Source organism: Strigops habroptila, chromosome 8 (assembly GCF_004027225.2).
Source record: "Strigops habroptila isolate Jane chromosome 8, bStrHab1.2.pri, whole genome shotgun sequence".
NCBI classification, from domain to species: domain Eukaryota; kingdom Metazoa; phylum Chordata; class Aves; order Psittaciformes; family Psittacidae; genus Strigops; species Strigops habroptila.
Genome location: NC_044284.2, coordinates 821,054 through 845,666, shown reverse-complemented (window position 1 = coordinate 845,666; position 24,613 = coordinate 821,054). Strand labels below are relative to the sequence as shown.

Here is a 24,613-nt window from a genome sequence, read left to right as displayed (position 1 = left end):
GGGCCCCGCCTCCTGCGGGGCGTTCCTCTGCTTCCTCCCGGCAGGCCGCGGGCTGTAGTCCGGGTGCTGCCGTGGGCAAGGTGTTTCGGCCGCGCTGGCTTTCCCTCGGCGTCCGGCAGCGCGGCCATACGCCGCAGCTTGGGTCCGGTCGCCCCGGCAGGATGTTGCCCCTCTCCATCAAGGACGATGAGTACAAGCCGCCCAAGCTCAACCTGCTCAGGAAGGTGTCGGGCTGGTTCAGGTGAGAGGCCCGGGCCGGGCGCAGCGGGGGCCGCGGCCGCGGCCGAGCCCCCGCGGAGGGGCTGGGGAAGGCTGATGCGGGGGGCGCCTGGGCCTCGCTGTGCCGGCGGCGGGTGACCCGCTGTGTGCTCCGTGCGCAGGTCCATCCTGAAGGACAAGACCTCCCGCAACCTCTTCTTCTTCCTCTGCCTCAACCTCTCCTTCGCCTTCGTGGAGCTGCTCTATGGCATCTGGAGTAACAGGTACCAGGGCGGCGCGGGGCGGGAGCGGCTCCCAGCGCGCAGGAAGCGGCGCCTCCCGCCGCGGACACTGCCACGTCTCCCTGTCGGCGGGGCCGGGCCGGGCCGCGGCCGTGCCGCCGAGCCGGGGCCGCTCGGCAGAGCGCTGGGGCTGCCGGAGAGCTTCCCCCGGCCCCTTAGCCGGAGCCCGCGTTGTGCGAGAGTCAGTCTGGAGCTGGTGTCCCGCCGGCTCGGCTCTTGGCTGAGGGGGAAGCCTGGTCTGGAGCGTGAGTTACAGGAGCCAGGAGTGGCTGTAACCGTTCCGGGCCTCCCGCTTGCCATAGATATCCTTTGTCTGGCAATGTGGCTTCATGTGGAAGTTGGTAGCTGGGTGGCAACAAACAGCACTGCAGCAAACATCCCTGTCTCTGCGTGAGAAGCAGGAATTCATTGAATTGTAGAATGGTGTGGGTTGGAAGGGACCTTCAGAGCTCATCTAGTCCAAGCCCCTGCAGTGAGCAGGGACATCATCAACTAGATCAGGTTGCCCAGAACCGCAGTCTGGCATTGAATGTCTCCAGGGATGGGGCATCTACCACCTTTGGGCAACCTGTGCCAGTGTTTTACCACCGTCTTTGTAAAGAATTTTTCCTTGCATCCAGCCTGAATCTCCACTCTTCCAGTTTAAAACCATCACCCTTTGTCCTGTTGCCACAGGCCCTGCTGAAAAGTCTCTCTCCATCTTAATTAAGAATAAGAGTCTTCTCAACTCAGGCTGAGAACATTGGGGCTGTTCAGCCTGGAGAAGAGAAGCTGCGTGGAGACCTCAGAGCAGCTTCCAGTGTCTGAAGGGGGCTACAAGGATGCTGGTGAGGGGCTCTTCATCAGGGACTGTAGTGACAGGACAAGGGGTGATGGGTTCAAACTGAACCAGGGGAAGTTCAGGTTAGATTTAAGGCAGAAGTTCTTCCCTGTGAGGGTGCTGAGGCGCTGGCACAGACTTTTCCCAGAGAAGCTGTGGCTGCCCCATCCCTGGCAGTGTTCAAGGCCAGGTTGGACACAGGGGCTTGGAGCAACCTGCTCTAGCGTGAGGTGTCCCTGCCCATGGCAGGGGGTTGGAACTGGATCTTAAGGTCCCTTCCAACAAAACCAGTCTGGGATTCTATAATTTAAAAAAAAAGCCTCAGATCTTCCTGTCATCTGTGCAGTTGAATCACTTAGAACTGTACCTGTACTACAGAGCATGTTTATGCCGTGTGGTGAATTGTGCTGCAGTCTGTGTTGACCTCTGTTGATAAATGCACGTGCCTCTGGCTACTGGGACATGTTAGCTTAGCTCATGAAAGCAATACAGCTGTGTTGGCGTTGTGCCTACAGGAGGTCTTTCTTTTGGGACTGGCAGTTGTGAGCACAGTGCCATCATCACTTGCTGTATGATTTCTGGTTCAGAGGTAGTGTAGGATTTTGTTTCAGTAACAGGCATCAAAGAAATTTTTGGCCAATTTCCCCTGTGTATGAAAACTCTTCCAAAGTATCAAGTTTGAAAATAGGTTTGAGAATATTGCTTTTGTAAATGTTTAGTGCCATCACTGGTGGCATTGGAAGTCTTCAGCAGAACAGTTTTAGTGTTACTGTACTAGTTAACCTATGTATACGTTGTGTATAATAGATGCTCAAAAGCAGTATCTTTAAACCCAATTTGCTTTTGTAACTGGATGTGAAATACTTCTATGCACTTATGTGGGGTCAGTATTTAAATGCAGCTTGTGTGTATATTCTTTTCTAGCCAATTTTGCTCATGTGATCAAACTATAAATTGGAAGAGAAGAACAAATACCTGCTACTAGAATTATGTTGGTGAGAAGGTGCAGCTGTGGGTGTATCTGCTGCACGGTCTGTCATTTGTGTTAGTGGAAACCACCCTCTGCTACCACCAGAATCATATGCTAGCAGGATTTTTTGCCAAGCACTCTTCCAAAGTGTCTTCCCAAAGCCAACAAAAGCAGTTGTCGCCATATTTGTGTTGGTGGATAGTGTGGATTTCTCCTCTGTGCTAAGAAAACCATGCCTGAAGCTTAGACACACAGTGTGTTCTGTTAGTGTGTAAAAGACTAAATGCTGGGTTTTTCATACTAAACATGTGACATATGGAACGTAACTTTTCGCTGTTTGTTTTTTTTGTTTGTTTGTTTTGTTTTTTCCAGTTTAGGTCTAATATCAGATTCTTTTCATATGTTTTTTGACTGTACTGCTCTATTGGCTGGATTAGCAGCTTCAGTTATTTCAAAATGGAGGTCAAATGATGCTTTCTCCTATGGGTAAGAAACTTCAGGCTGTTACCTTAATGTACTTTAGTAAATGTCTAGTAGTAATTTTTCACTGTATGAACAAAACCTCTTTTCACAGAACATTGAGAAATACGTTCAAAGTGTGGGTTTTTAACATGACATGTCAACTTTTAAGTTAATAACCCCCTCACCCCATGCTGCCTTCACGGATATAGCTGCTCCACCTGATTCTGTTCCAAGGGCACTTGCTTCCATTGCACATTGCAGTTGTGCCCTATGAAACAATACTGGTGATACGATGTTATTAAATTGGTGATATGATTAATTAACAGCAATGAGCTGTAACAGGGGTTGCTGCATTCCCTATAGCATTGCTGATCTGAACGTCAGCATTTACTTTCCGCTGTGTTGCCTGAGCATGGATTGTGTACTCTGAAACTTAAAGCACTGTTTAATTAAGGTGGAAACTCCAGTGTGCCTAGAAATCAATTTAGGAAGAATTGATTGTGCCATGAACTAATTGCAGGTTCTGTATTAATTACTGCTCTGCATTTAAACAGCTGGTGTTCCATTTATTAGAGAACAGCCACGATTTGTTAAGTCTGATGTTTGCTACACTGGGTTTACATGTTATTCTAACTTGACTGCTTTGTATTGGAAAAACTTTGTATCTGAAATAGTTAATTTCTACTTAAAACTTTTGCTAAAAATCCCCCTGCTAGAGGTGGGGGGGGCAAATTAATGTATGGCTGTTTGAAGAACTTTACATCAGCAGACTTCAGTTACATCTCACATGCTTATCTTACTTTGTGGCTTCCAAATATACACTTAAACTATATTTGCCATTAGAGAGCATCTTAAATGGGAAGGTTTTGACATATCGAAAGCTTGCTTTCATCTAGATCAGATAATTTCTGTCATAATACAGCCTAGTGAATTTCTTACTGTATATACTTACTGTAGTTCATTTACTGCATCTTCCATTTAGCAAATCCCTGTGTAATACAACTGAGAACTAGAAGATTATACTCCAAGTCTCATAAGTTCCACTTCTAATTTTCAGCATTATAATGGAGGTATTAATATCTGCTCTTGTTTTTTTTGTTTCTTGCAGGTATGTTCGAGCAGAAGTACTTGCTGGTTTTGTAAATGGTTTATTCCTCATCTTTACAGCATTCTTCATTTTTTCCGAAGGTGTTGAGGTATGTTATGGAGTCCTTTGCACTATCAATGGTCACATTGCTGTTCGTAGAACAAATTCAATGGGGATAAAATCAGTGAAATTGAATTGAAAAAATTAAACTATGTTCGTATTAGTTAAAAACTTCTGAGATTTGAACAGAGAATAAGGCCATCTAAAATTGCTGGTTTGTGACACAGAAACCAGCTTTTTCAGCGTATCAGTGCTAGCTTCTTAAATAGTGTATTCTGACTATGTGTGAAGGTTCTGTGAGATTTACCCTGTCCTTTTTCAGGCAGTTAAGCATGTCATAGGAAGATCTTTATTTGTCATTGCTAACGGACAAATGAGGCCAATAAAGAAAGGTAAAAACTAGTTATTCGGAGGAGAGCTGTTAGTCATAAGCCACTGTGAAGAAGTTGGTCTAACTTGTTAAAGAAAAAGCATTATCTGCCATATCTTGGTCTGACGTAATTGGCAAGTAGTAATAGCTTTAACATTTACAAGGGCACTTGATTTTTATTTTGTTTTGTTTTTACAAGATGGTTCAGGTGATAATTTCAAGATTTAGATGTTGACATCAAGCATGTCTGCACTGAAGTGAGGTAGGATTAAGAGTAAAACTGATAACTGATTCTGACCAGTTTATATTAAAGCTTTTACTTTTTAATGGGAGATGCACTCTAAGTTTGCTTAGACTTCTAGTTCAGAATACATTCTAGTGGTTTTCTTTTTACGTGAGAACTGGGAAGAGTTCTCGGGAACGTATCCTGTACGTAAATAAGCCTGTAAATATTTCAAAATCGGTACAAACTGGATTGAAATTGCTAAAAACTTGAAAACTTCACTCCAAATCTAGAAACAGCAACAGAAGTTGCTAGAAATACAAAAAAACTCTACTGGAAGGGTCTAGGTTAATGTTGAAACATCACTGTTTTTCTGCTGGTCTTAGCTCCCATGGTAAGTATTAGCTTTGCTTGTGTTGGTGACTCCTTTTCTCTCTGTTGCTTTAAAATGTTACATCTACTGTAAGTTTCATTGTCTTGCTATTCCCTATACCTTTCATACCTGGGGGCAGATGGTGAATGTTTCTCTCCCCCATCAACAGTAATTTACACTCTTCAACACTTAGCTTCAAGATGCAAATTGTGTTAGGCCTATAATGTCTCACTGAAGAAAAACTTCCAAAGGAAGTAGGGTAAAAAAGAATTTAAAAAAAAAAAAAAAATCAATTTAGATTTTAGAAGTTTTAAGAAAATGCTACAATTTGTTCTCAGTCTTCATTTCATTCTCCTCATCCTCTCCTCTTTCTTAGCAGAAAGGAAGAAATGGCATTCTAGACTCTTGGAAGTTTTTGGATGATTTGATCAGTCCACATCCTACAACAAACTTGAATGTTTTCATACGGTGTTGAGTCACATCCCACAGCATATTGAAATCTTGCAATAAAAGTTAGCTAGACTATCAGAATATTCTGCTATACTTTCACAGCTTTAATAATAAACAACTTCAACTTCAGACAGTAAGAATTGTCCATGTACCTTCCCAAAACCTGAAAGTCCCGAGTGATTTCTAGGTTTTTCAGTGTCTTAATGATGTAAAGAGATTGTAAAACTCTGCATTTGCTTCTTGGTTTGTGATTTTGGGTTTGTTGGTTTTGTTTTGGTGTTTGGGTTTTTTTTGTTTTTGGTTTTTTTTTGTTTTGTTTTTTAGAGAGCACTTGAGCCTCCTGATGTGCATCATGAGAGACTTCTTCCTGTTTCTATACTAGGATTCATTGTAAATCTTATAGGAATATTTGTTTTTCAACATGGAGGTCATGGGCATTCACATGGCTCTGGTAGGATGTCTATAATTTTCAGTATTGTTTCCTTCCTTGGCACCCTGAGAACCCCAGGATTAAATTGTAATGTCAGTTTAGTGGCAATCCTAGGCAAATGTATATGTGACTTGTTGCAGTATTGACTCTTAGGTTTTATAACTAGCCCTGGTATGTCACTTCCTGTGTTAATACCCATTAACTAGATGACCTAGAACTCCAGAATGTGCTTTCTGGAACATGCTCTCTTCTGTGCCTTATTGGGAGAGATTTGCAGAGTGTTATTTGGACAAAATTAAGCTGGAGTTAAGCAGGTTTTGGCTGGAAAATTTACAAAGCAGTGTCTGAACCAAATTTTAAGCGTGGGATGATTCAGTTTCAGATGCTTCTCAACTTAAATTCTGCATTTAAATTCAAAATACAGTATTCGCCTAAATATATATGTGGTAAATAGGGTTTTTTTTTCTGCAAAGCTAGTCGGTATGTCCTTCAGCTTACCACATAAGCTGATATAGACTGGTGGAAGAAAATAGGCTTTGGTCTTTAAGCAGTGATTCAGCTTGATTTTTTTATTTTTTTTTCTAAATGTCTGAGTGATAGGCAATTTCTGGTTTCCTAAAACAGCTGTTTTTAATATGCTTGTATTATATGTACATCTTCACAATTGTACTAAAAGCATAGCACAACTTATCTCAGAAGTGGGAATGTATAAAAGCATTTGACTTCTCAAATCAGGTATATTTTTATACAGTTGCCAAGTATAGATTTAGATGTCAAAGGGCTTGTGTTAATTTTCTGAACTTCTTTAAAGTTGTACATTAAGATGACCTAAAAGATGAATAGGTTTTAAGTAGCTTAGAAACAAATGTAAGCATGCTTTGGTTCAACACTTTAAATTTATACTCTGATGGTGCCATTTGTTTATAGGGCATGAACACAGCCATTCTCTGTTTAATGGTGGTCTCAGCCACGGACACAGTCACGGAAGTCATGGGCACAGCCATGAACATAAACACGGCCATGGGCACACTCATGATCATGGCCATAGCCATGGACACTCTCATGGCCAGGATTACTGTCATGGTAAGTACTTAGTTCATGTCATAGGCCATCTTGACTCAACTTATATGGTACTTAGTTTGGGATCTGAAGTATAAGATTTTCCCCATCTTGTGTAGTTTTAATCCGTTTTAAAGCTGGTTATGAAAAAGGAACTTGGTATCTTTTCTGTGCTTGAATCTTTTCTATAAAGGCAAACAATTTGTGAGGAGACATCCGTGGGGAATATTATCAGTAGCCTTCACTATGGGAGAAGAGACAGTGTGGTTACCACCTATTTGAAACAATGCAAAGGAAAGCCTTATTGTAATGCAGCCATGCTAATCCTTCCTGCCTAAGCCATAAACTAGGATCTGATGTGACTCCAGATGGGCACGTTCAGAGCAGGGAATAGTGTGGTAACTTGCAGGCAGGAGGTGACAGTATAAAAATGTTTACTTGTCCCTTCTCTGCTATCTTGGTAGAAAATTGGTGCTTGCTTTGCAAGTGCTCTCCCAGAGTTTGTTTGGAAAGCAGGAGCTCCTTCCTCCTGCCTGTTCCTTGCTCTCCCCATGTTCCCCACCCCAGTGGAACAGCGAAGGTAGTTTTGTGCAATTTGATACTCAAATCAACTTTCACATAAATTATGGTACATTTTCACTAGAAGTCATTTACTAGCCTTTAACAAGTTTTTCTTAAAATATCTTTCTGACATAGAATCCCAGAGTGGTTTGGCTTGAAAAGGACCTTAAGATCATCCAGTTCCAACCGCCTGCCATGGGCAGGGACACCTCATGCTAGACCATGTTGCCCAAGGCTCGGTCGAACCTGGCCTTGAACACTGCCAGGGGTGGACATGTTCCACAGAGGCATTAATTTGCTTGGTCGAGAGGATTTTTTGACTTAGTTCTACCTTTTCCCGTCCTTGTTGGTTTACATTAGGCATAAATGCTTGCTTAAGTGAAATATTTCTGGTTAGCAAATTTATTTGACCTTGCTCTTGCTTGTATGTATGGCTTGTATTCTTGAGGGGGTCTTATATTGCTAAGTACTAGAAAGGTCCTATTTCTCAGTTTGTTTTCATTAAAAAACCTGTTGATCTTTATGCATACATAAAATCTATTGTGTAAAGTGGTATTTTTTTTAATAATGTGTTTTAAGACTTTAAAACAAATAGCTGGAGTAAAAGCTGGTAATTGTGAGCAGCTTGTGTGTTCCAGACATTTCAGAAGGGAAAACCGTAACAGAATATACCACTAGAGAGAGTCTTTGTGTAGGATGTTAACCTACCAATAATTAATCTTCCCAGGTGACCATTCGCTTGAAGGGATGGCTGGATCCAGCAAACAGATTTTACAAGGTATGCTGAGGAAAAAGTGTTGTGGTTTTATTAGTTTTATCATGGTCTGCCTGCTTATGACTGACTGTCACACATCTGGTTTAGAGGGTGCCTCTGGGTGAATGCTCTGTTCGTCTTAGAGGACCTATTATATGAAGTCCCCTTCTACATTCACTGAAGTTGAAACATCAGTTTAAAAGGGAGATCCCAAAAGCTGGTATTTGGCTTCTGTTACTGATGCTGAAAACATCAAATAATAAAACTCTAGGAAAGAATGGTTAATGCAGAAACCTAAGGAGCCTAATTGCAGTGCATGAAAACCAGTATTATTAAGATAGAATGTATTTGAAAAATGCATATTGGTATAATTGTTAAAGGGTGCCTGAGCTTAAAACTTGTATTTCAGCAAGCTGTTATGGTTTTTTGGACAAGGTGATAATTCAGTCTAAATTGCTTGAAGCAGTATTGGAGTCCATGATCTCCTGAGCATTAGTGTAAATAAATTACTGATAACTTAGATGTCAGGTTTGAGCTTTGATTAATTTAAGTGCTCAAAAGTTGGGGGAGAAAACTGAGTAATGTAGGAGGTAGTAATTATTTGGCATATCCAAATGTACAACAGTATCACTCTGTTGGGGCCAGCTTTTCTGGCCATGTGCCTTCGCAGCATCTTGCCCATCCCAGACTACTTGCTGTGTATTCCAAAAGCTGTTTCTGAATGACTGTTCCCATCACTGCCAGCAGAGAGCTCCAGAGGCTAAATTTTAGTTAGCTGCAAAGTCCTTGTTTCTTTGTCTTCTAAGGTAGTGTGCTGTTCTGCAAAGTAAGCTGTTTATGTCTGCAGTATTGGTTAATTCTCAAAGTCATTTGTCTTGGGTTTTTTTGACAAATAACTTGTACAAGGTGTTGTCAGTGAAACATAAGCATCTTTCAGAGCTTTACGGAGCTGTTTCTGTTAACAGTCTTTCCATCTTATACAGTACTTGTATGTAGGCATCAGGGAATATGAGTTTCATTACTGCAATATGGGTGGGTATTGAAATACCTATTGCTGCTAAGTGCAGAAAATAATGTCAATTCTTCACATGCTCTGTATTCTACGAGTACGTTGAAATCCTGTGATCATTTTCTGCGTGCTTGACCTAAAATTGAGCATGAGGTTAACAAGCATAAATAATGTTATCTAGTTCTTGCAACTCTTCCCTGTAAACTGGCTTTGAAAGGCTCCATTAGCTTTAAGAATATGAAGTTGTAATGATATCAATTCATCTCTTACAGGTGTATTTCTACACATTGTTGCAGACACGCTGGGAAGTATCGGTGTGATCATATCTGCTATATTGATGCAGAACTATGGTCTAATGATAGCAGATCCTATTTGTTCAATGCTGATAGCACTACTTATAGGTGTAAGGTAAGTGTTGCTATCACTGATAGTTGGCAGTATTTTTGATATAAGTTACAGCACACATTACAGCTTGGAAGAAAAGGTTTGTCTGCCATACTAATGACTTGCAATGTTTGCTTTTCTTTCAAGAATGGTACCTTGCCTCTGTTCAGTACAGCTTTCCTGCTGTGCTCTTACAGGAATCGTCTTTCTTTCCCTTTTCTACAGCTACAGCTTTTGCTCTTAAATCTGCCTCTTTTAGCCCTGTTTGCATGATTATACAAAAATGTCTTTCAGGTTCAAGCTGTAGAAAGCTTCCTCTCTGTATTTAGTACATGCTTATATAAACCAGTGTGCTCCAGTAAATGGAGCAGAATGGCTTCAGGGCAGCAGAGCTGAGCCTGCTGGCACAGGATGTGCCCTTGTCCTTGACAAATCAAATCTGGTAGTTTTTGTATGGTTTTTTTCCCTGGCGAGAGCTGTCTTTTCCTTTTGGATTTGTATTCTGAGGCATCTTTATTCCTTTGCAGATCTGGTGGAAATGCTTCAAGTAGTTCTGGGCTTTCCCTGTTGTTGCTTACCGAGCTCACTGTACATGTGAAGCTATGTGGATCAGACTGGACAAGCAAACACTTTGTTCAGTGCTGCTGCTGCTGGGGCTTTTCTGGCAGAGGTTTCACTGGTGCCACAGGGCAGAGTGCCACAACTCCAGTTATAACCTCATAACTGAGCACCTCTGTCTCCTCTGCAGTGGTGAAAGTCATTTGATTAACAGCAGCTACTTCTGCTTCTACCACATATGGCCTGTTTATACCATGTGCATGGCAGCATTCACAGAATTATTGACGTGAATCTCCCAAATCAGAGTAGGGCACTAAATGCCCACAGATGTCTGTGTGCTAGAGATCACTGTTGAAGTACCATTTTAATAGAAACTTATTATTTTTACCTAAACCTCCTGTAATTTCATAAAGGACAAATTATTACAAACTACTTCTTTTACTGAAATACCAAAAAATGGGAGATAAATGTGCAGGTTACCGGTGGGGAGGAAACTATTGCTGAGGTAATATCTGAGTAAAGCACTAGTTTCCATATACTTTGAATTTTAAAGGTCTAGCTGTGTGTACAGAAAAGCACATGTGGAGTGCTGATCAGAAAGTATTTTTCTTCCATGCATACAGAGGTTGAAGAAGACTACTTTCCATGATAGACATTTCATAATAAAGCTGTTTATAGGTAGGTCTTGTAGCACAGTTAGGAGGAGCATCTGAGGTTCATGTTCTACGCTGTAGGTGCTGGAGAACCTTAGTTTGGTGTGTCTTTTGACCTGATCCCAGACCTCGGCCTGTAACATTTTGTTGGTCCATGGTGCTATAATGATGTGTAAAATCATGATGCTGAGTGCAGTCAGCTGCATCACAGTCAGTAGAAGCAAGCCCGCATATCTTGCGGGCTGACACATCCCAGCGCAGCAGGAGCAAACAGTAATTGAAAGTTTGAGTTGGGTTTGGTTTGTTTTGGTTGGTTGGGTTTTTAATTTTTAAGTAGTCCAACAGACTTAACTATTGATGGCTTTGCTTGAAATGCACTTAAACAAGATCATAAACAAGATGACTGGCAGTTTCAGGTGGATATTCCATGAGAGCTTGAGTCCCCTTTTGTGTTGTTTGACTTTAGTAATTTTCATGTGTGCTTCTGGACATAAAAGCATTGTTTATTCTGCCTTCATCATCCATGGTGATAAGATGGTTCATAGAGGAAGAAGAACAGTCCTTGTATTACATTACTGTTCAGATATAGAGAGGCAAAGGCATGAAGTCAGGTACTTTCCACTTTACAAATTCCGTTATGCTTTCCCTTCCTGTAGAAAGTTGTGTTTTCCCTATTTATGTATTTATCTGTTGAGTCTTGACAAGCAGAGGTCTTGGCAGTTTGTGGATTCTCAACGGGAAGACTGTATCCTGTGATCTTTTCCAATCTCTGCATCATAAATCTATGGCCCATTCTGAAGGGTTGGTTTGGGTGGGGGGTTGTAGCTGTTGCGTTCCTGGATGCTACCACTAATATCTGATGAATCCTTCTTTGATTACTTTCTGATTACGATCTCATGCAAGTTGTCCATTGAATTATAAAGCATAAATAGGACACGGTTAAAATAGAGAAGCCTGTTTTACTAGAATTTTGTTTGAAGTACTTATAATTTCTCTTATAAAAGCTTGGCTATTTCATAGCTGTTCAGGTTGACACTCTTCAAGTTTTTCCCAAGGTGTTTTCAAGACTCTAAACTGCTTTTAATGTTCAAAACTAAATGTTTGTTTGTTTTTTTTAACATTAGTATTCGAAGCCTTATTCTGAAATGTTGAAGGAATTTTAGTGTCTCAATGTGAAATAGTCATCAGCAAAAGCCACAACTCCAGTACAAAGCAAGAAGTTTGTCTGAAACCACTGTTAGTCCCACATGTTTCTAGAAAGGCACTGTAGGCTAAATATGATACTGGATTGGACAGAGCATGCACACCACATAGTAAATGGTTGAGGAAATGATGCAGTTCAGTCATTTAGTGGAGTTGTTTCCATGACTTACATCATCTAGAGCTGCTTGAACATGATATCACATGGAAGAGCTTTGAGTGAACACATGCCTGTAACATTTAGGGTATATGCCTATAATGTTTGGGGCATAACAGTATAAAAAGTTGCTTTTTTCAATGAAGTGCTCATTTGCTAAGATTCAGAAGGAATATTCTTAGCAAAACTCCCCTGAACAAGCATTCTTGATGGTGGCGTTCTGAGCCATCACTGCTAAATGGCCTACACTGCCTTTGTTTACAGGCTCATGGTACCTGCAGGCCTTGCTTGGGAATCAAAGCGCTGCATCATGGTGAGAACAGCCAATTGAGAATTGGGAAAGTGAGCATTAAACCTGTGATCCTTGTCTTGACCAAAGCCTGCAGGCTGATTAAAACTGCCACTGCCTGATGGAAAACTGTTGTCAAAGTTCTGAAACAGGGTGACAGTCTCGGCACTGCCTATGTGGGTGGTGGCTGGAGGGAAAAGGAAGAGGTCCTGAAACCTGGCTGTAGTTTTTCAGCTATGGGATTTGAAGAACCATAGCTGATCTTGAATCTTAGCAGTGTTTGCCTTCCACAAAATCTGTCACAAGTATTTTCTATAGCACTGAAAGCACTAAATGCATTTCCTGCTGTGCTCTGACTGCAGTGGCTGTGTAAAGGGTTTTCAGCCTTGCTGTCCAAGATTGTGGCAATGCCAGCGTCTTGCTGGCTGTGCCTACCAAACACTGCAACTGGAATGGGTATGAACATTACCTGAATGTGATGCACATTGATGAAGAGTCTGATGCTTTCACTCTTGGTTGCTATTCAAGCCATGTGTAGTAGTGGCAAGCTGGACTTATCAATAGCTTTTACCTGCTTGAACACCTTTGGCTCCCTCTGCAACAGCACAAGTGTGATGTGCTGCCAACTCACTTTGCACACATGAACTGCTTTTGCTATTAGGACTTTTGTAGAGGATCTGCTTATGTCCCAAGTCTTGCTGTGGGTTAGTGCTTCTTTCAAATTCCGTTGTCTTGTAAAAGAGAAGCTGTGTGGAAACCTCAGAGCAGCTTCCAGTGTCTGAAGGGGGCACCGAGAGGGAGAGGGACTGGAAAGGGACTCTGCATCAGGGACTGTAGTGATAGGACAAGGGGTGATGGGTTCAAACTGAACCAGGGGAAGTTCAGGTTAGATCTAAGGCAGAAGCTCTTCCCTGTGAGGGTGCTGAGGTGCTGGCACAGGGTGCCCAGAGAAGCTGTGGCTGCCCCATCCCTGGCAGTGTTCAAGGCCAGGTTGGACACAGGGGCTTGGAGCAACTTGCTCTAGTGGAAGGTGTCCCTGCCTGTGGCAGGGGTTGGAGCTGGATGATCTTAAGGTCTTTTCCAACCCAAACCAGTCTGGGATTCTGAGTGTGATATTTTAGATTCAAGGCTTGGTAATTGGAGACCACGGGAAGATTGTGTCTGTCCAGACTGCTGCTGCATGACAAAACTCTGCTGGGTGAGAATTCAGCAGTATTTGTGTTTTCTCAGTAATATTTTTGTAAATAAAAAGCAAAAGGGAGGGGAAGTACCAGTGCAATAGCTGCTACAGAGACAGCCACGTGTATCTTGCACTAATGACTAATCCAAGAAAAGGAAAGCTTGGTCAGATTCTCTAACCACACTTTTCAGCCTGCTTGCTCATCTTTCCTAGTGTTTTCTTCAGTCACATGAGATGGAACTAATATTTCTAGTGCCTCCTGGTGATTAAGTAATACTCTTTTTTAGTTAGTATTTGAGAAAAGGGCATACTGTGTGGAGTTTTGTGTTTTAATTAAAGGTTTTGTATGTATGGAACAGTGGAAAACCTGAAAGACCAGAAACTTCAATTCTGTATTTTGTCATGTTAGTTGGGCTTACAGTAAAAGATCAGACACCTTGTAAGATAGTGTCTCTTTGGACGCAGAAATGCGTGCATGGGCTTCTGCTCTAACAGCAGTTGGGAGGACAGATCCCATCGCTGCAGCTGGCGTTTGGCCTTTCCAGCTTTGCAAAAGAGAAGCTTGTAACTGAACAAGCTGTGTCTTGAGTTAGAGGAGGGAGGTGTGACTTGGGGTACACTTCAGCTTTCACCTGCAGTTTCAAGCCCCACATCCTGATTTACCTTTACTCTTGGACTTTTAAGTTGTTGCTGTTTCACACCATGGCTTTAGTGCTTTTGTGAGGTCTGGATAAAAGTGTAACTTGTGCAGCATTATTGCAAAAAACTTGCACAGGAGGCTTCTCAAAGCTTTAGTGTGGAGCTGTTACAATACCATGAATAGGGGAAATCTTGCCAGCAGGGAGACCGTCTTTTAAGCTGTCTCACCTGTATGAGGAGTAGAGTTTTTCTCACTCCCGTTTTGTATATTAGTTAACCCTAATCATAGAATCCACCAGGCTGGAAAAGACCTTTAAGCTCATCCAGTCCAACCATTCCCAGCACTGCCAAGGCCACCACTAACCCATGGCACTGAGGCCTCGGCTACACGGTGTGTGAACACTTGCAGGGACGGTGACTCCAGCCCTGCCCTGGGCAGCCTGTTCCAAGGCCTGAGCACCCTCTGGGGAAGGAATTGTTCCTCAGCTCCATCTAAACCTCCCCTGGTGCAGCTTGAGGCCGTTTCCTCTTGTCCCATCCCTTGTTCCTTGGGAGCAGAGACCAGCCCCCTCCTGGCTCCGTCCTCCTGTCAGGCAGTTGCAGAGAGCGAGAAGGTCCCCCCTGAGCCTTCTCTTCTCCAGGTTAAACCCTGCCCAGTTCCTTCATGCTCAATGGTGCTGCTGCGCAAGGGGACACAGTCTTTGGTGCCTATGCACACCTTGCTGACAGATAGACTTAACCTTGGAAGATCAGTTTCTTAGGCACAGGGCTTTCAGAATGAAGCAGATGTTAATTTTCAAAGCTTGTTCAGCTGAAGAGCTTCTGACAGGGTTTTCACTTCCTCTCTGCAGTGTGCATTCTGTTCAGACTGAATCAACTGATTTCACTGACCAGATCCTTTTTTGGAATGGGTTAACATGCCCAACCTGCCAGTCTTACATTTCTGTAGGCTGTCTCTCTAAATCTCCTACTTGCCAGTTCATTTCCATTCCCTCAGATAATGTACATGAGATGTATAAAGTAATATAAATAAGTTGTGCAAATCAGACATTTCTTGATTATATTTCTTTGGTGTTTTTTTCCCCCCACTCTTAGTGGTATGTCCCAGTAGAAATGCAAGCTCCTGTGGTCTCCATTTCTTTAGTCTTTTCCCTTGGGGAAAAAAATGCAGCTTGTATGTGTGTGTGTGTTTTGAAGCTTTTGGAAGCCTCATCCATATGTTAAAGGGGCCTTGTTAAACTTATGGGGCTGGAGTCAGTGTTCAAAGATCTTACATTCCATTTGCATCCTGAACTTGTGTATTGGTCTTTCAAGGTTATTACGAATAAGCAAACCTGCATTTTAAATAGTGAGTTAATCTGAAATCAATTCGGCAAGAGAGTATTTTGGCAGCCACAGCTCCCTTTGATGTAATGCTTGTGACATGGACATTATTTAGTGAGATGGGTCCATTGATAAGAGAACCTTTTTCCCTAAACTTCTGTAATCCACTGTCTGTAGAATGTGACACTCCAATTAGGCTTCCTTTAGACAGTTGGGCAGTTACTGCCTTGCTGAATGTTTAATTGTCTGTGTGACAGGTCCAGTTTAGGCAACTCCTGCCTGCTTCTAATTGCTTCTTCCTACGTCTCAACCAGTTCCCCCTCAGCAGCGGTGGAACTGTGTGAGGCCATATGGTGAAGTGCATCAGGCACTGAATTTGGCTGGAATAACCAGTGTGCCTGCAAGGAGGCTTAATTTTAGGGTGGCTGTTTTTCCAGGGGTTCATTAGACAAGAGTCATGTACCCTCTAGCCCCCTCCCAGCCCTGCCTAAGGGTTAGCCAGGAAGGTTAACCCTTCGACTGCTCAGCTCGCAGCCAGTACTGCTTCCACATACGAATGGAACCAGCCCTTCAGAAATGGAAAGGAATGGTTGGGTCATGCTGTTCATCATCTGCAGATACATGCCTGGTCTGTGCAGTGTGTTCTGCATCACTTCATGAGGTTTCAAACAAAGTTTCAGTGGTTTCCTTTAACAGACAGCCCAATTCATCTCTTAGAAATGTTTTCTGGATGTTTGTTATCCCATTACGCCATGTGTTCCAGCTGTGATGCCAGTGCTGAACGCTGAAATTCAGCTTACAGCTTCTGAAATACATTATCACTTGTGGTCTAGAGTGGTGGGTTGACTTAACATGCTCTTGAAATTAAGATTGCTATTCCAGTGTTAGTATTGGGCTGTAGATACTTGTCATCCTCTTGAAAATGTTAGGATGCTCTCTTGAGCCAGACAGGGTACACTGCTCCTAAACAACAACTCACCATTCTGCATCTGTGATACAAGTGTGAATTCTTAGTGGTAGCTTCAGCAGATGGGCTTACTGGCAAACTGGTTCTATTAAAAAAATAAAGGAAAGTACCAATAATAAAAAGGGCAGTAAGAGTTCTCTTGGTTTGCTGATTAAACAAGACCATTTGGCCAGGAGGGAACCTCTAATTGCTTCCAAATGTTTAATCCTTGAGCTTGGCTGAGCCCCTCAGCTTAGTTCACTTCAAGAATATGCTACATTGCCTGTTTCTGACAAAATAACCTTGTTAGAGCTGGACTGGTCCACACTAATTTTGTTTTATGATCTCCCCGTTATTATCAGCGTTCATAAGAAAAATATGCCTGAAGCCAAGGACAAAAGCAAACCCCATTTCAGTTGCCTATTTTATGGTTGGTTTTGAGTGATTGCCATTGAAGTAGGTCTGGGTTTTGAGCTGTACTTATCAGCTGCTTTGTCATATAACTTTGAAAAGACTAAGAAAGCTCATCTCAAATACCATGATTAAACTACTAATCTTTTGTGAGCGTCCACCAGTTGTCTCTGTGGAAAACCTGGGGTGGGGGGGGAGAAGTAATCTTGTCTTTAGTAAGACACCACAGCAATTCTGTCAGTCCTTTTCTGTACCAGGTTTTCAGAGCAACTTTCTTAGCTTCTGGTGAAACAACTGAAGAAAAATGCTTCAAGAGCATTAAGGAATGTTATGTTGCTCTGCATCTTTAGATAATGTAATAGCAGCTAACTTGCTTTTTTCTTTCCAGTATTGTTCCACTTTTAAAAGAATCCATTGGAATTCTGATGCAGCGAACTCCTCCTTCCCTGGAAAACGCTCTGCCCCAGTGCTACCAGAGGGTGAGCTCTCAGCCTGTTTTCCCTTCAAGCTGCTGGCTGAATAAGCCACAACTGGGTGTATAAGGATATTTTGTGATGCTTTCCCAGTACTGCCTGTGAAAGGTTCCTTAGATTGTACAAATGGAGGTACCAGTCTGCTTTTGATCTTTCTGCTGTCCTAAATTGTCTGTATCTTCAGCTTGGTTTGTGTTTTAAAACGTGCTAGGTTGGTTTAGAAAAACAGGTCCTGAAGCTTTTCCTCTCAAAGTACAAAGTGGATAATGTTTTTCTGTTTTGCTCAGTTTTTGTCTCCCTCAAAGTCTTGTAGTAAGTAACATTGGAAATGTATTTATAAGAATACGTAGATTACTCTAGATTTGGCACCTCCTGGTACTCCACTATAACTTATCTACTACTGTGTTATGACTGAACATTGAGGTGCCTTTGCAAAGTGAACACAAAGCACTTGTAGGAGTGCCAGCTCCAGGATTGTAACATCATGTGGAAGGTTTGCTGAAAGTGGACAGAGGCAAAAGAAGGGTTTGGACAGGACAAACGTAACCCCTCACAAGAGATTTACAGACATGTTAATAGATTTCTGTTAATGGTGTGAATCTCTCTCCAGTTCTTTAAGGGGGAAATTCCTGCATTTGCAAAAACTGCTGTTTTAATGGAATGCTCTCTCAGATTCCGTAACTGTGACTCTTCTCTTGGACAGCACTGTTTTCAGAAATGGTTTTAGTAAAATATATGTAGAATGTCAATGCAGCAACATACCAAATCATGATGGGTACCTACGATCTGCATGGCTTCTCCTTCATTACAGTTTCTGAAATAGTAATAAGGAATTGAAGTATCACAAATTGCACACTGGACTAGAAGTAAAAGAAATACCATTTATAATATTTTCTGTAAAAAAACATAGTACAGACATTTTCTGAAGTATGTATTTTAAAATGTGCCTCTATTTTTAGGTGCAGCAGCTGCAAGGAGTTTACAGTTTACATGAGCCCCATTTCTGGACCCTCTGTACTGATGTTTACATAGGGACTTTGAAATTACTGGTAGCTCCTGATGCTGATGGAAGGTGGATTCTAAGCCAGACTCACAATATTTTTACTCAGGTATGTCTCATGAACAGAAATCACATCTCAAAGTGTAAAGTGCCTGAAATTTGATGTGACATTGTAGTTCTTATCAAGAAAAACTAAATGTTTCTGGTTTTGGTGTTGGTGTGTTTTGAAGAGCTGCTCTGCTCCAGCTGTATAGAGCAATTTCACAATACTCAGTAGTGTAGATGAAACTGCTGTTACCTCTGTGTTGGTTTTTGATGCTGCTTAAGTAACAACTGTAGCTGTCTGAGGTGTATCAAATTAAGTTGAAAATCTGTACTGACTTATGGGGAACCAAGAAAATAGATGAGGCTTCCCTCAAGACAGGGCTTCCGACCACAGGCTGGGACCTATGTAAGTTTTTCACTGTGCTGATGCTGCATTTGTCATTCATTTCTATCCTCCTGAGAATGTATTTGTCATTCATGTCTCTCCCTCCCAAGAATCCATGGTCCATAGTGTCCTTTGTCTGCTTTTGAGTGATGGAGAGTTCTATAGCTGAAAAGGAGACAAATATTCTTATTTATAAGCAATGTTTTAGGTAACAAAATATTGTCAGCTAAAGGGTAGTATTTTGGAGAAAATGTAAATTATTGTCAGCTTTAGTAAAAATCCCAGACTGGATTTTGTGTTTTTGAATGCGTTTTGCATACTCAGTTTCTGGTCTTTTGGGAGAAGCACCACTGAAACCACCCCTCCAATGCGCTGCCTCAATGCATGAATTCTCCTTAAAGGAATTTGAAGTAGTCAGTCATGGGGAAGCCAGTAAATATAAACACACATACCTGGTTTTATGTTAGAGACTTAGGGAAGTATGCGTTGTTGTTAAAAATATTCTAAAATCAAATTTTAGTCCTAAAGTTTGGTCCTTTTTGAGATGTTCCATCACATGCAGCTCTAGACTATTGAGTAGGTAGAAATCAGCCTGCATGGCTTATTCTGCAGATTGTGTAGTTTGAAACTAAGGGATATTTTTTGGCAAGGTATTTGCAGAACATTCTATTGCATTAAAATGAATTTTACATCCAAAGGATTGCATTTCCCAAGTGGGTCATTAGCTCTTCAGCTGCTGTGCAGGTATCCAGAGCCATGTGTCCAGGAAGGGAATTGGGAGAACAAGGTCTTACCATTTTTCTTATGTGACCTATGGTAGTAAGTGGAGGAGCAGTTGGAGCAAATAGAGATTTTTCTCCTCAGTAATATTGCGCCTTATTAATCTTAATCTGATAGTTGCTTTGCCACTTGACTGAGCTGAACTCAAGTTGGTGATAGTTGAAGACAATCTGATCTTCAGCAGTGTTCAGCCTAATGCTTCAAGATCACTGTGTAACCAGTGACCATCACAGTCAATTTCTTTTAATGCTGCTTTATACTGAATTGTAAAACTAAGCAAGTCCATTTAAGTTTAACAAGGTTTCTGAGGAGAGAAATGTTTTTGTACAATTCACATACCTTTACCAAAAGTTCTTTTAGTGTGTCATGCTGTCATGTAAAGTCACTGTAAGTCATCTTAGTTTCTTGCTGAAATCGTAGTGTAGAGCTGGTTCAAACAAAAAATGCCATGTTACACTCCTGTGCTTGGCTCCATTCTTACCCTGACAGCTCTCCAAGCAGCTTGCTTTCAGGAAGTTAAACTTGGACAAAAGAAAGTGAGAATTGCTTTTGTGCAGCTTCATGTGTGGCAATTATTCAGGATGAAGCAGAAAAGGTGATGTAGCAAAGCTATAGTTAATATATAATTAATATATAGCTAACATATAATGCTAATATATAATTAGTCAAGTGTGTTCACTCGACTATGTGAAGAGCTAGGTATTCATAGAGTGCTCTCAGCGTTCGGGGTTTCCAAATTGCCAGCATCTCAGTGAATGGTGAGCTGGATGTGGAAGATAAACAAGAAGATGAAAAAGAAGATCCTGAGGTTCTTTGCTAGGTAACTTTCTGGTGTGGACTGTGTTCAGGATAGCTAAATTGCTTTGGCTTTGCAAGTTTGGGGTTTTTAACTCTTCTTCTCTTTTCCATAGGCAGGAGTAAGACAGCTTTACATACAGATCGATGTTGCAGCCATGTAGTGAGTTCCTGAACTTGTGCTGTTGGACCAAAGTTTTCTGTACTGTACTGGTAGAACAACACACTTCTCGAGACAGAGCCTGCCTCCACCACTGCTCTGGAATGGACTGAATGGATTTCTGCCCTTGGGCTATGGATGGACTCCCACCTCTAAGGAGTAAATATTGAATGAATGTTATGGACTTTGGGTCTTGATTTATTTTGTGGCCCCTAAACTTCTAAGTTTTTGAGAGTTTTTTTACTTCCTAAGATTATGGTACTGGAAACCCTGTCATGTCGTCAGTGAAGCTGCTGAAACCACTGCTCATTCCCATAAGACCAGTGTTCTCAACCATTGGAAACTTTTTTTGTAGATAATGTCACAGTGGCTGACATGCTTCGATATAATCGTATGTTTGTACAATTGTTTGTACTTTGCAAACTTAATGAACCAAACCATATTGGGTTTTCAAAGTGCCTTTTATATCAGGATAGGTATTTGCCAGCATAAATCAGGAGCATCAAAGGGTTTTGTTACTTTTACAAATATCTTGTATGCAGTCTGATTATTTACTAGTGACATATGTGGAGGTTTGTGTTACTCGCATAACTGTAGATGTTAGACTTCCCTTGCACTTCCATCTTACCAGGCAGCAGAATTCCAATGTAAAAGGCAAAGAGACTTGCTTCCAAAACAAGCTGGATATCTTGTTGCACACCGTGTGGAAATTATTTTAGTCAGAATATTAGATTTACTTCCAATTCTTGGTCTCCTCATACAGCTGAGGGTTATGAGACATTGCATGATGCTACTCGTGTTCATAGTCCCTGCAACAACAGGCAGCTGCGGGAAGGTGCTGGTGATGGAAGCAATGCTTGAAGTGTTTTATCTTCTGAATTACATGGTGGGAAAAATTGAAGCTTTCACTAAACCATTTAAGGATTTAATCTCCTTGATTTTAATAGGTTGTAATGACTTTTATTAAAGTGATTGGTGAGAGAACTTTTGCCTTTCCAAATACTGCAGACAGTTGTTCCTGTTGGTTACGCCTACAATGGAAATAAGGACCATGGTTCATGCTCTTTAAGATTAGGCTTTTCCCTGGTTGACAAGTCTGGTGTTTTTTACTGTCTCACTGCAGCCTCGTGTGTTTTCATGGAAAAAGAAATTCTCCATGCAGTACGCTTTGATCCAAGTGTTGTTGCAAGACAATCTGCTATAGTTGGTATTACAGGTGATAATTCCACTATGCTGTACTAGTTAACTTAGCCATGGAAGACTCCAAGAGGATGTTTTACACACAGAGCATTGTGGAGTCAAAAACAAGATGGGCATTTTTCTGATAAATCATAGCCAGTACTGACTGGGATGGACTTCTGGTGCTGGGATGTTCTGGTACCTGATACATGGCAACACTGAAATCGAGGCCCTCTGAGGCTGACAGTGTCTTTGTAGTAAGTACCGGGCACTGTGAAAGTACCTGAGATTCATTGTGGAAATGGTTTGCCACTGGTGTTGATGAATTCACCTCGAAGGTGAAGTTTCTTGCATTCCTTCTGTCATTCCTATAGAGCACCTGAATTTTTATCTTTAATGTGAAAACATGATGGTTGCCAAATTGATAGGTTGTTCCTGAATTTTCCAGGTGAGATATTGAAACTCGAATGTTGATTTTGTGCAAAGCTTGGGGATATACTCCTGTGCTTGAATTGAAAACCGGGCGTGAAGAAAAACAGCAGTAGAAAGCCACATACATATTGCTTTTAAGCTTTACAGCCTCCTCCAGTCTTCACATCCTTCTTTTTCCCTATTGCTGGTACCTGATGCTGTTCGGTTCGCCTGGGGATGCCGGCAGCACTGTTCCACATCTCTCCTGGCCTCCTGCTTGCACCCGGCTGGCTCCCTCCCTGTCTGCCCTTTGTAGGTGCTCTGCCAGGCCTGCAGTTCCTGACTGGAGGATGGGATCAGACAGCTCCACAGCACGGGGCAGGGGGCCAGAATCTGCTGAGCAGGTCCGAGTGCTGCAGTTTAAGATACCACTTGCATGTATGTTCACAAACAAGGTAACTAAAATCTGGTTCTGATTACAGGGCAGAGATCCCTCATTGCTGCTTTGTATGTTGCTTCTTGCTGATTGACAGCATGATGTCTTGCTTCTTATTTTTTGTTCTAGTTATTACTCTTTGAGGCTAGAGAAGATCAACTGGTATCACTTTCAAGACGAGCACCAGACAAGTTCATTGCAATTGCGTCATGATCCAAGAGCCAGGCTCTGGTTTAAATCACTCTTACACCAGTGTGTTTCAGGACTGGTGAAACACACACGGACCTGGTGAAGCACTGTGGTGCTGCCGGAGCTGCTGAGCACGGCCACTGATTTAGTTTTCCTAACGAAAAGACAACAGTTACAGTTTGTTTCCAAGTGCGAATCTGCCTGAATGGCAATTGGGTTTCCTTGGTGGTGGTTCTCTTTTAGATGTACATCTACAAACTCTTTATAAAATGTCTGGGAAATGGAGTGAAAAAGCCCTTCAGCTGGTTATAATCACCCAGTACAGACTGGAATGATTTTTGACATCTTTTTGTTGCTTATTATGACTTGTCCATATGCTAGCAACAGGTAAGTCAGTTTTCTAACTGAGATAGCACTTTCTTCATTATTTTTGAGGACAAATTGATGTTTCATAGTAAGAAATGGATCGTTTGTTTGTTAAACATAATCAAGGCTGGTGTAGGGAAGTCAGATTCCAAGGAGACTTTAAGCCTTTTTAGGCTTGCTGAAAACCAAGCATCACAAAACTCTCCAAAAGACAGTAGATGATGACATGTCCAATAGGCAACAACCACCACATCTGGTATGTCAGTAACCAAAGTGACAGCGGAGTTCTTACTTACCTACTAAGGGGATGCTTGCTCGGGTTTTAGGAGAGGACAGATCATGCAATTCAAAGTGCAGCTTCTCTTCTCATGACTGTCAAAGTGCTGTTATTTCCTGGTTTGCTAATTCCTAACACTTGGCTGCTTTTAGAACATTCTGCTTTTAATGCTTGCTGGCAGACACACCATTTCAGCAAGGATTCGTGTGAAGGACTGACAACCAGACAGAGATGGGTCAGTGTCTGCAGATCATCTGCTAAAACTCAGCCTCCTGCTATGCAGCACTGAGTTTTGAAGCAGGGTTTCAGAGTGTGCTTTTCTCATGTTTCCATGTAGCTGAAGCTTACTGTGGGGTTACTGGTCTATCTCGGGAAGGGGAGAGGGGGAATAATGTTCTGGTCCTCTGTAGGCTCATCCTGTAAGTCTCTGCGTGTGGATAAACTTGTTCCTCACATCAGTAGCCCCTACAGAGAGCTTCATTTCTGGTGTGATTTGCTGAGCCAAGGCAAAAAGTGCTGGTCCAAATAACTGACTCTGCTCTTTATGTAATAGTGCTTACTCAAGCGAGAGTTTAATTGCATCATTAGAGCCGCTGACACAGTATTTACATAAAAGTGGAAACTGCTGCTGCTAATAAAATGGACCGTCATGACTCTTAACATTCTTGATGTTTATTCTGAAGAAGTGAAGCTGGGTTCCAAACTGAAGGAAGGAAAGGGTTTCTCTTTAAAGTGAACCTGGTTGGGGAATGAAAACAAAGGTACAGGAGGGGAGAGAAGCAGCTGCTGAGCTGCAGTTTTCCACCCATTCCACCCCCTGCACGGGTGAACTGTGAAGTTCATGGCCTGTCTCTCAGTGCAGATTGCAGCTGCAGGAAGAATCTTCATGCTTCCATAAAATGCAAATCCTAATCATTGCTCATGTAACAAGATCTTTAAATATTGGTTCAGAGCAACAGCTTTAGTTACTAATTTGAGCCCTGTCCTGTTTTCCCCAGCAGCCATCAGACTGCTGCTTGCTGGGATTCTTGATTATCCCACCCCTTGTAAGCGTGTTTGGGAATAAGTGTAAAGGGATTTTCTCTTTTTTTCAATAATCCATTTCTCTGATCCCTAATCCTGGCTCCGTGGTTAATTCCTCCTTTACTCTCTTATGAAAATCCCTATCAGCAACTTGCTGAGGTTCCCTTTTGGATTCCTCCCCTGTTCTGGCTTTGTTGCAGCGACCATCCCTTTTGGGACTTCACTG

At 41.9% G+C, this 24,613-nt stretch overlaps 1 protein-coding gene across 2 annotated transcripts; it reads left to right on the top strand.

Moving 5' to 3' along the window:
- The first annotated feature begins 19 nt into the window (after positions 1 to 19).
- SLC30A7 (solute carrier family 30 member 7) lies at positions 20 to 24,026 on the top strand. Of its 2 annotated transcripts, none has more exons than XM_030495645.1 (11): positions 20 to 241; positions 381 to 482; positions 2,663 to 2,776; positions 3,861 to 3,948; positions 5,640 to 5,766; positions 6,673 to 6,828; positions 8,093 to 8,143; positions 9,401 to 9,536; positions 17,257 to 17,347; positions 18,301 to 18,450; positions 20,463 to 21,490. In XM_030495645.1, exons 1-11 carry the CDS (start codon positions 162 to 164, stop codon positions 20,508 to 20,510), a joined length of 1,143 nt encoding a protein of 380 aa, XP_030351505.1. In that variant the 5' UTR covers positions 20 to 161; the 3' UTR covers positions 20,511 to 21,490. The 2 variants fall into 2 exon arrangements, with proteins under 2 accessions (XP_030351505.1, XP_030351506.1); XM_030495646.1 differs by having other exon boundaries at positions 41 to 241; positions 2,668 to 2,776; positions 20,463 to 24,026.
- The last annotated feature ends 587 nt before the right edge of the window (positions 24,027 to 24,613 follow it).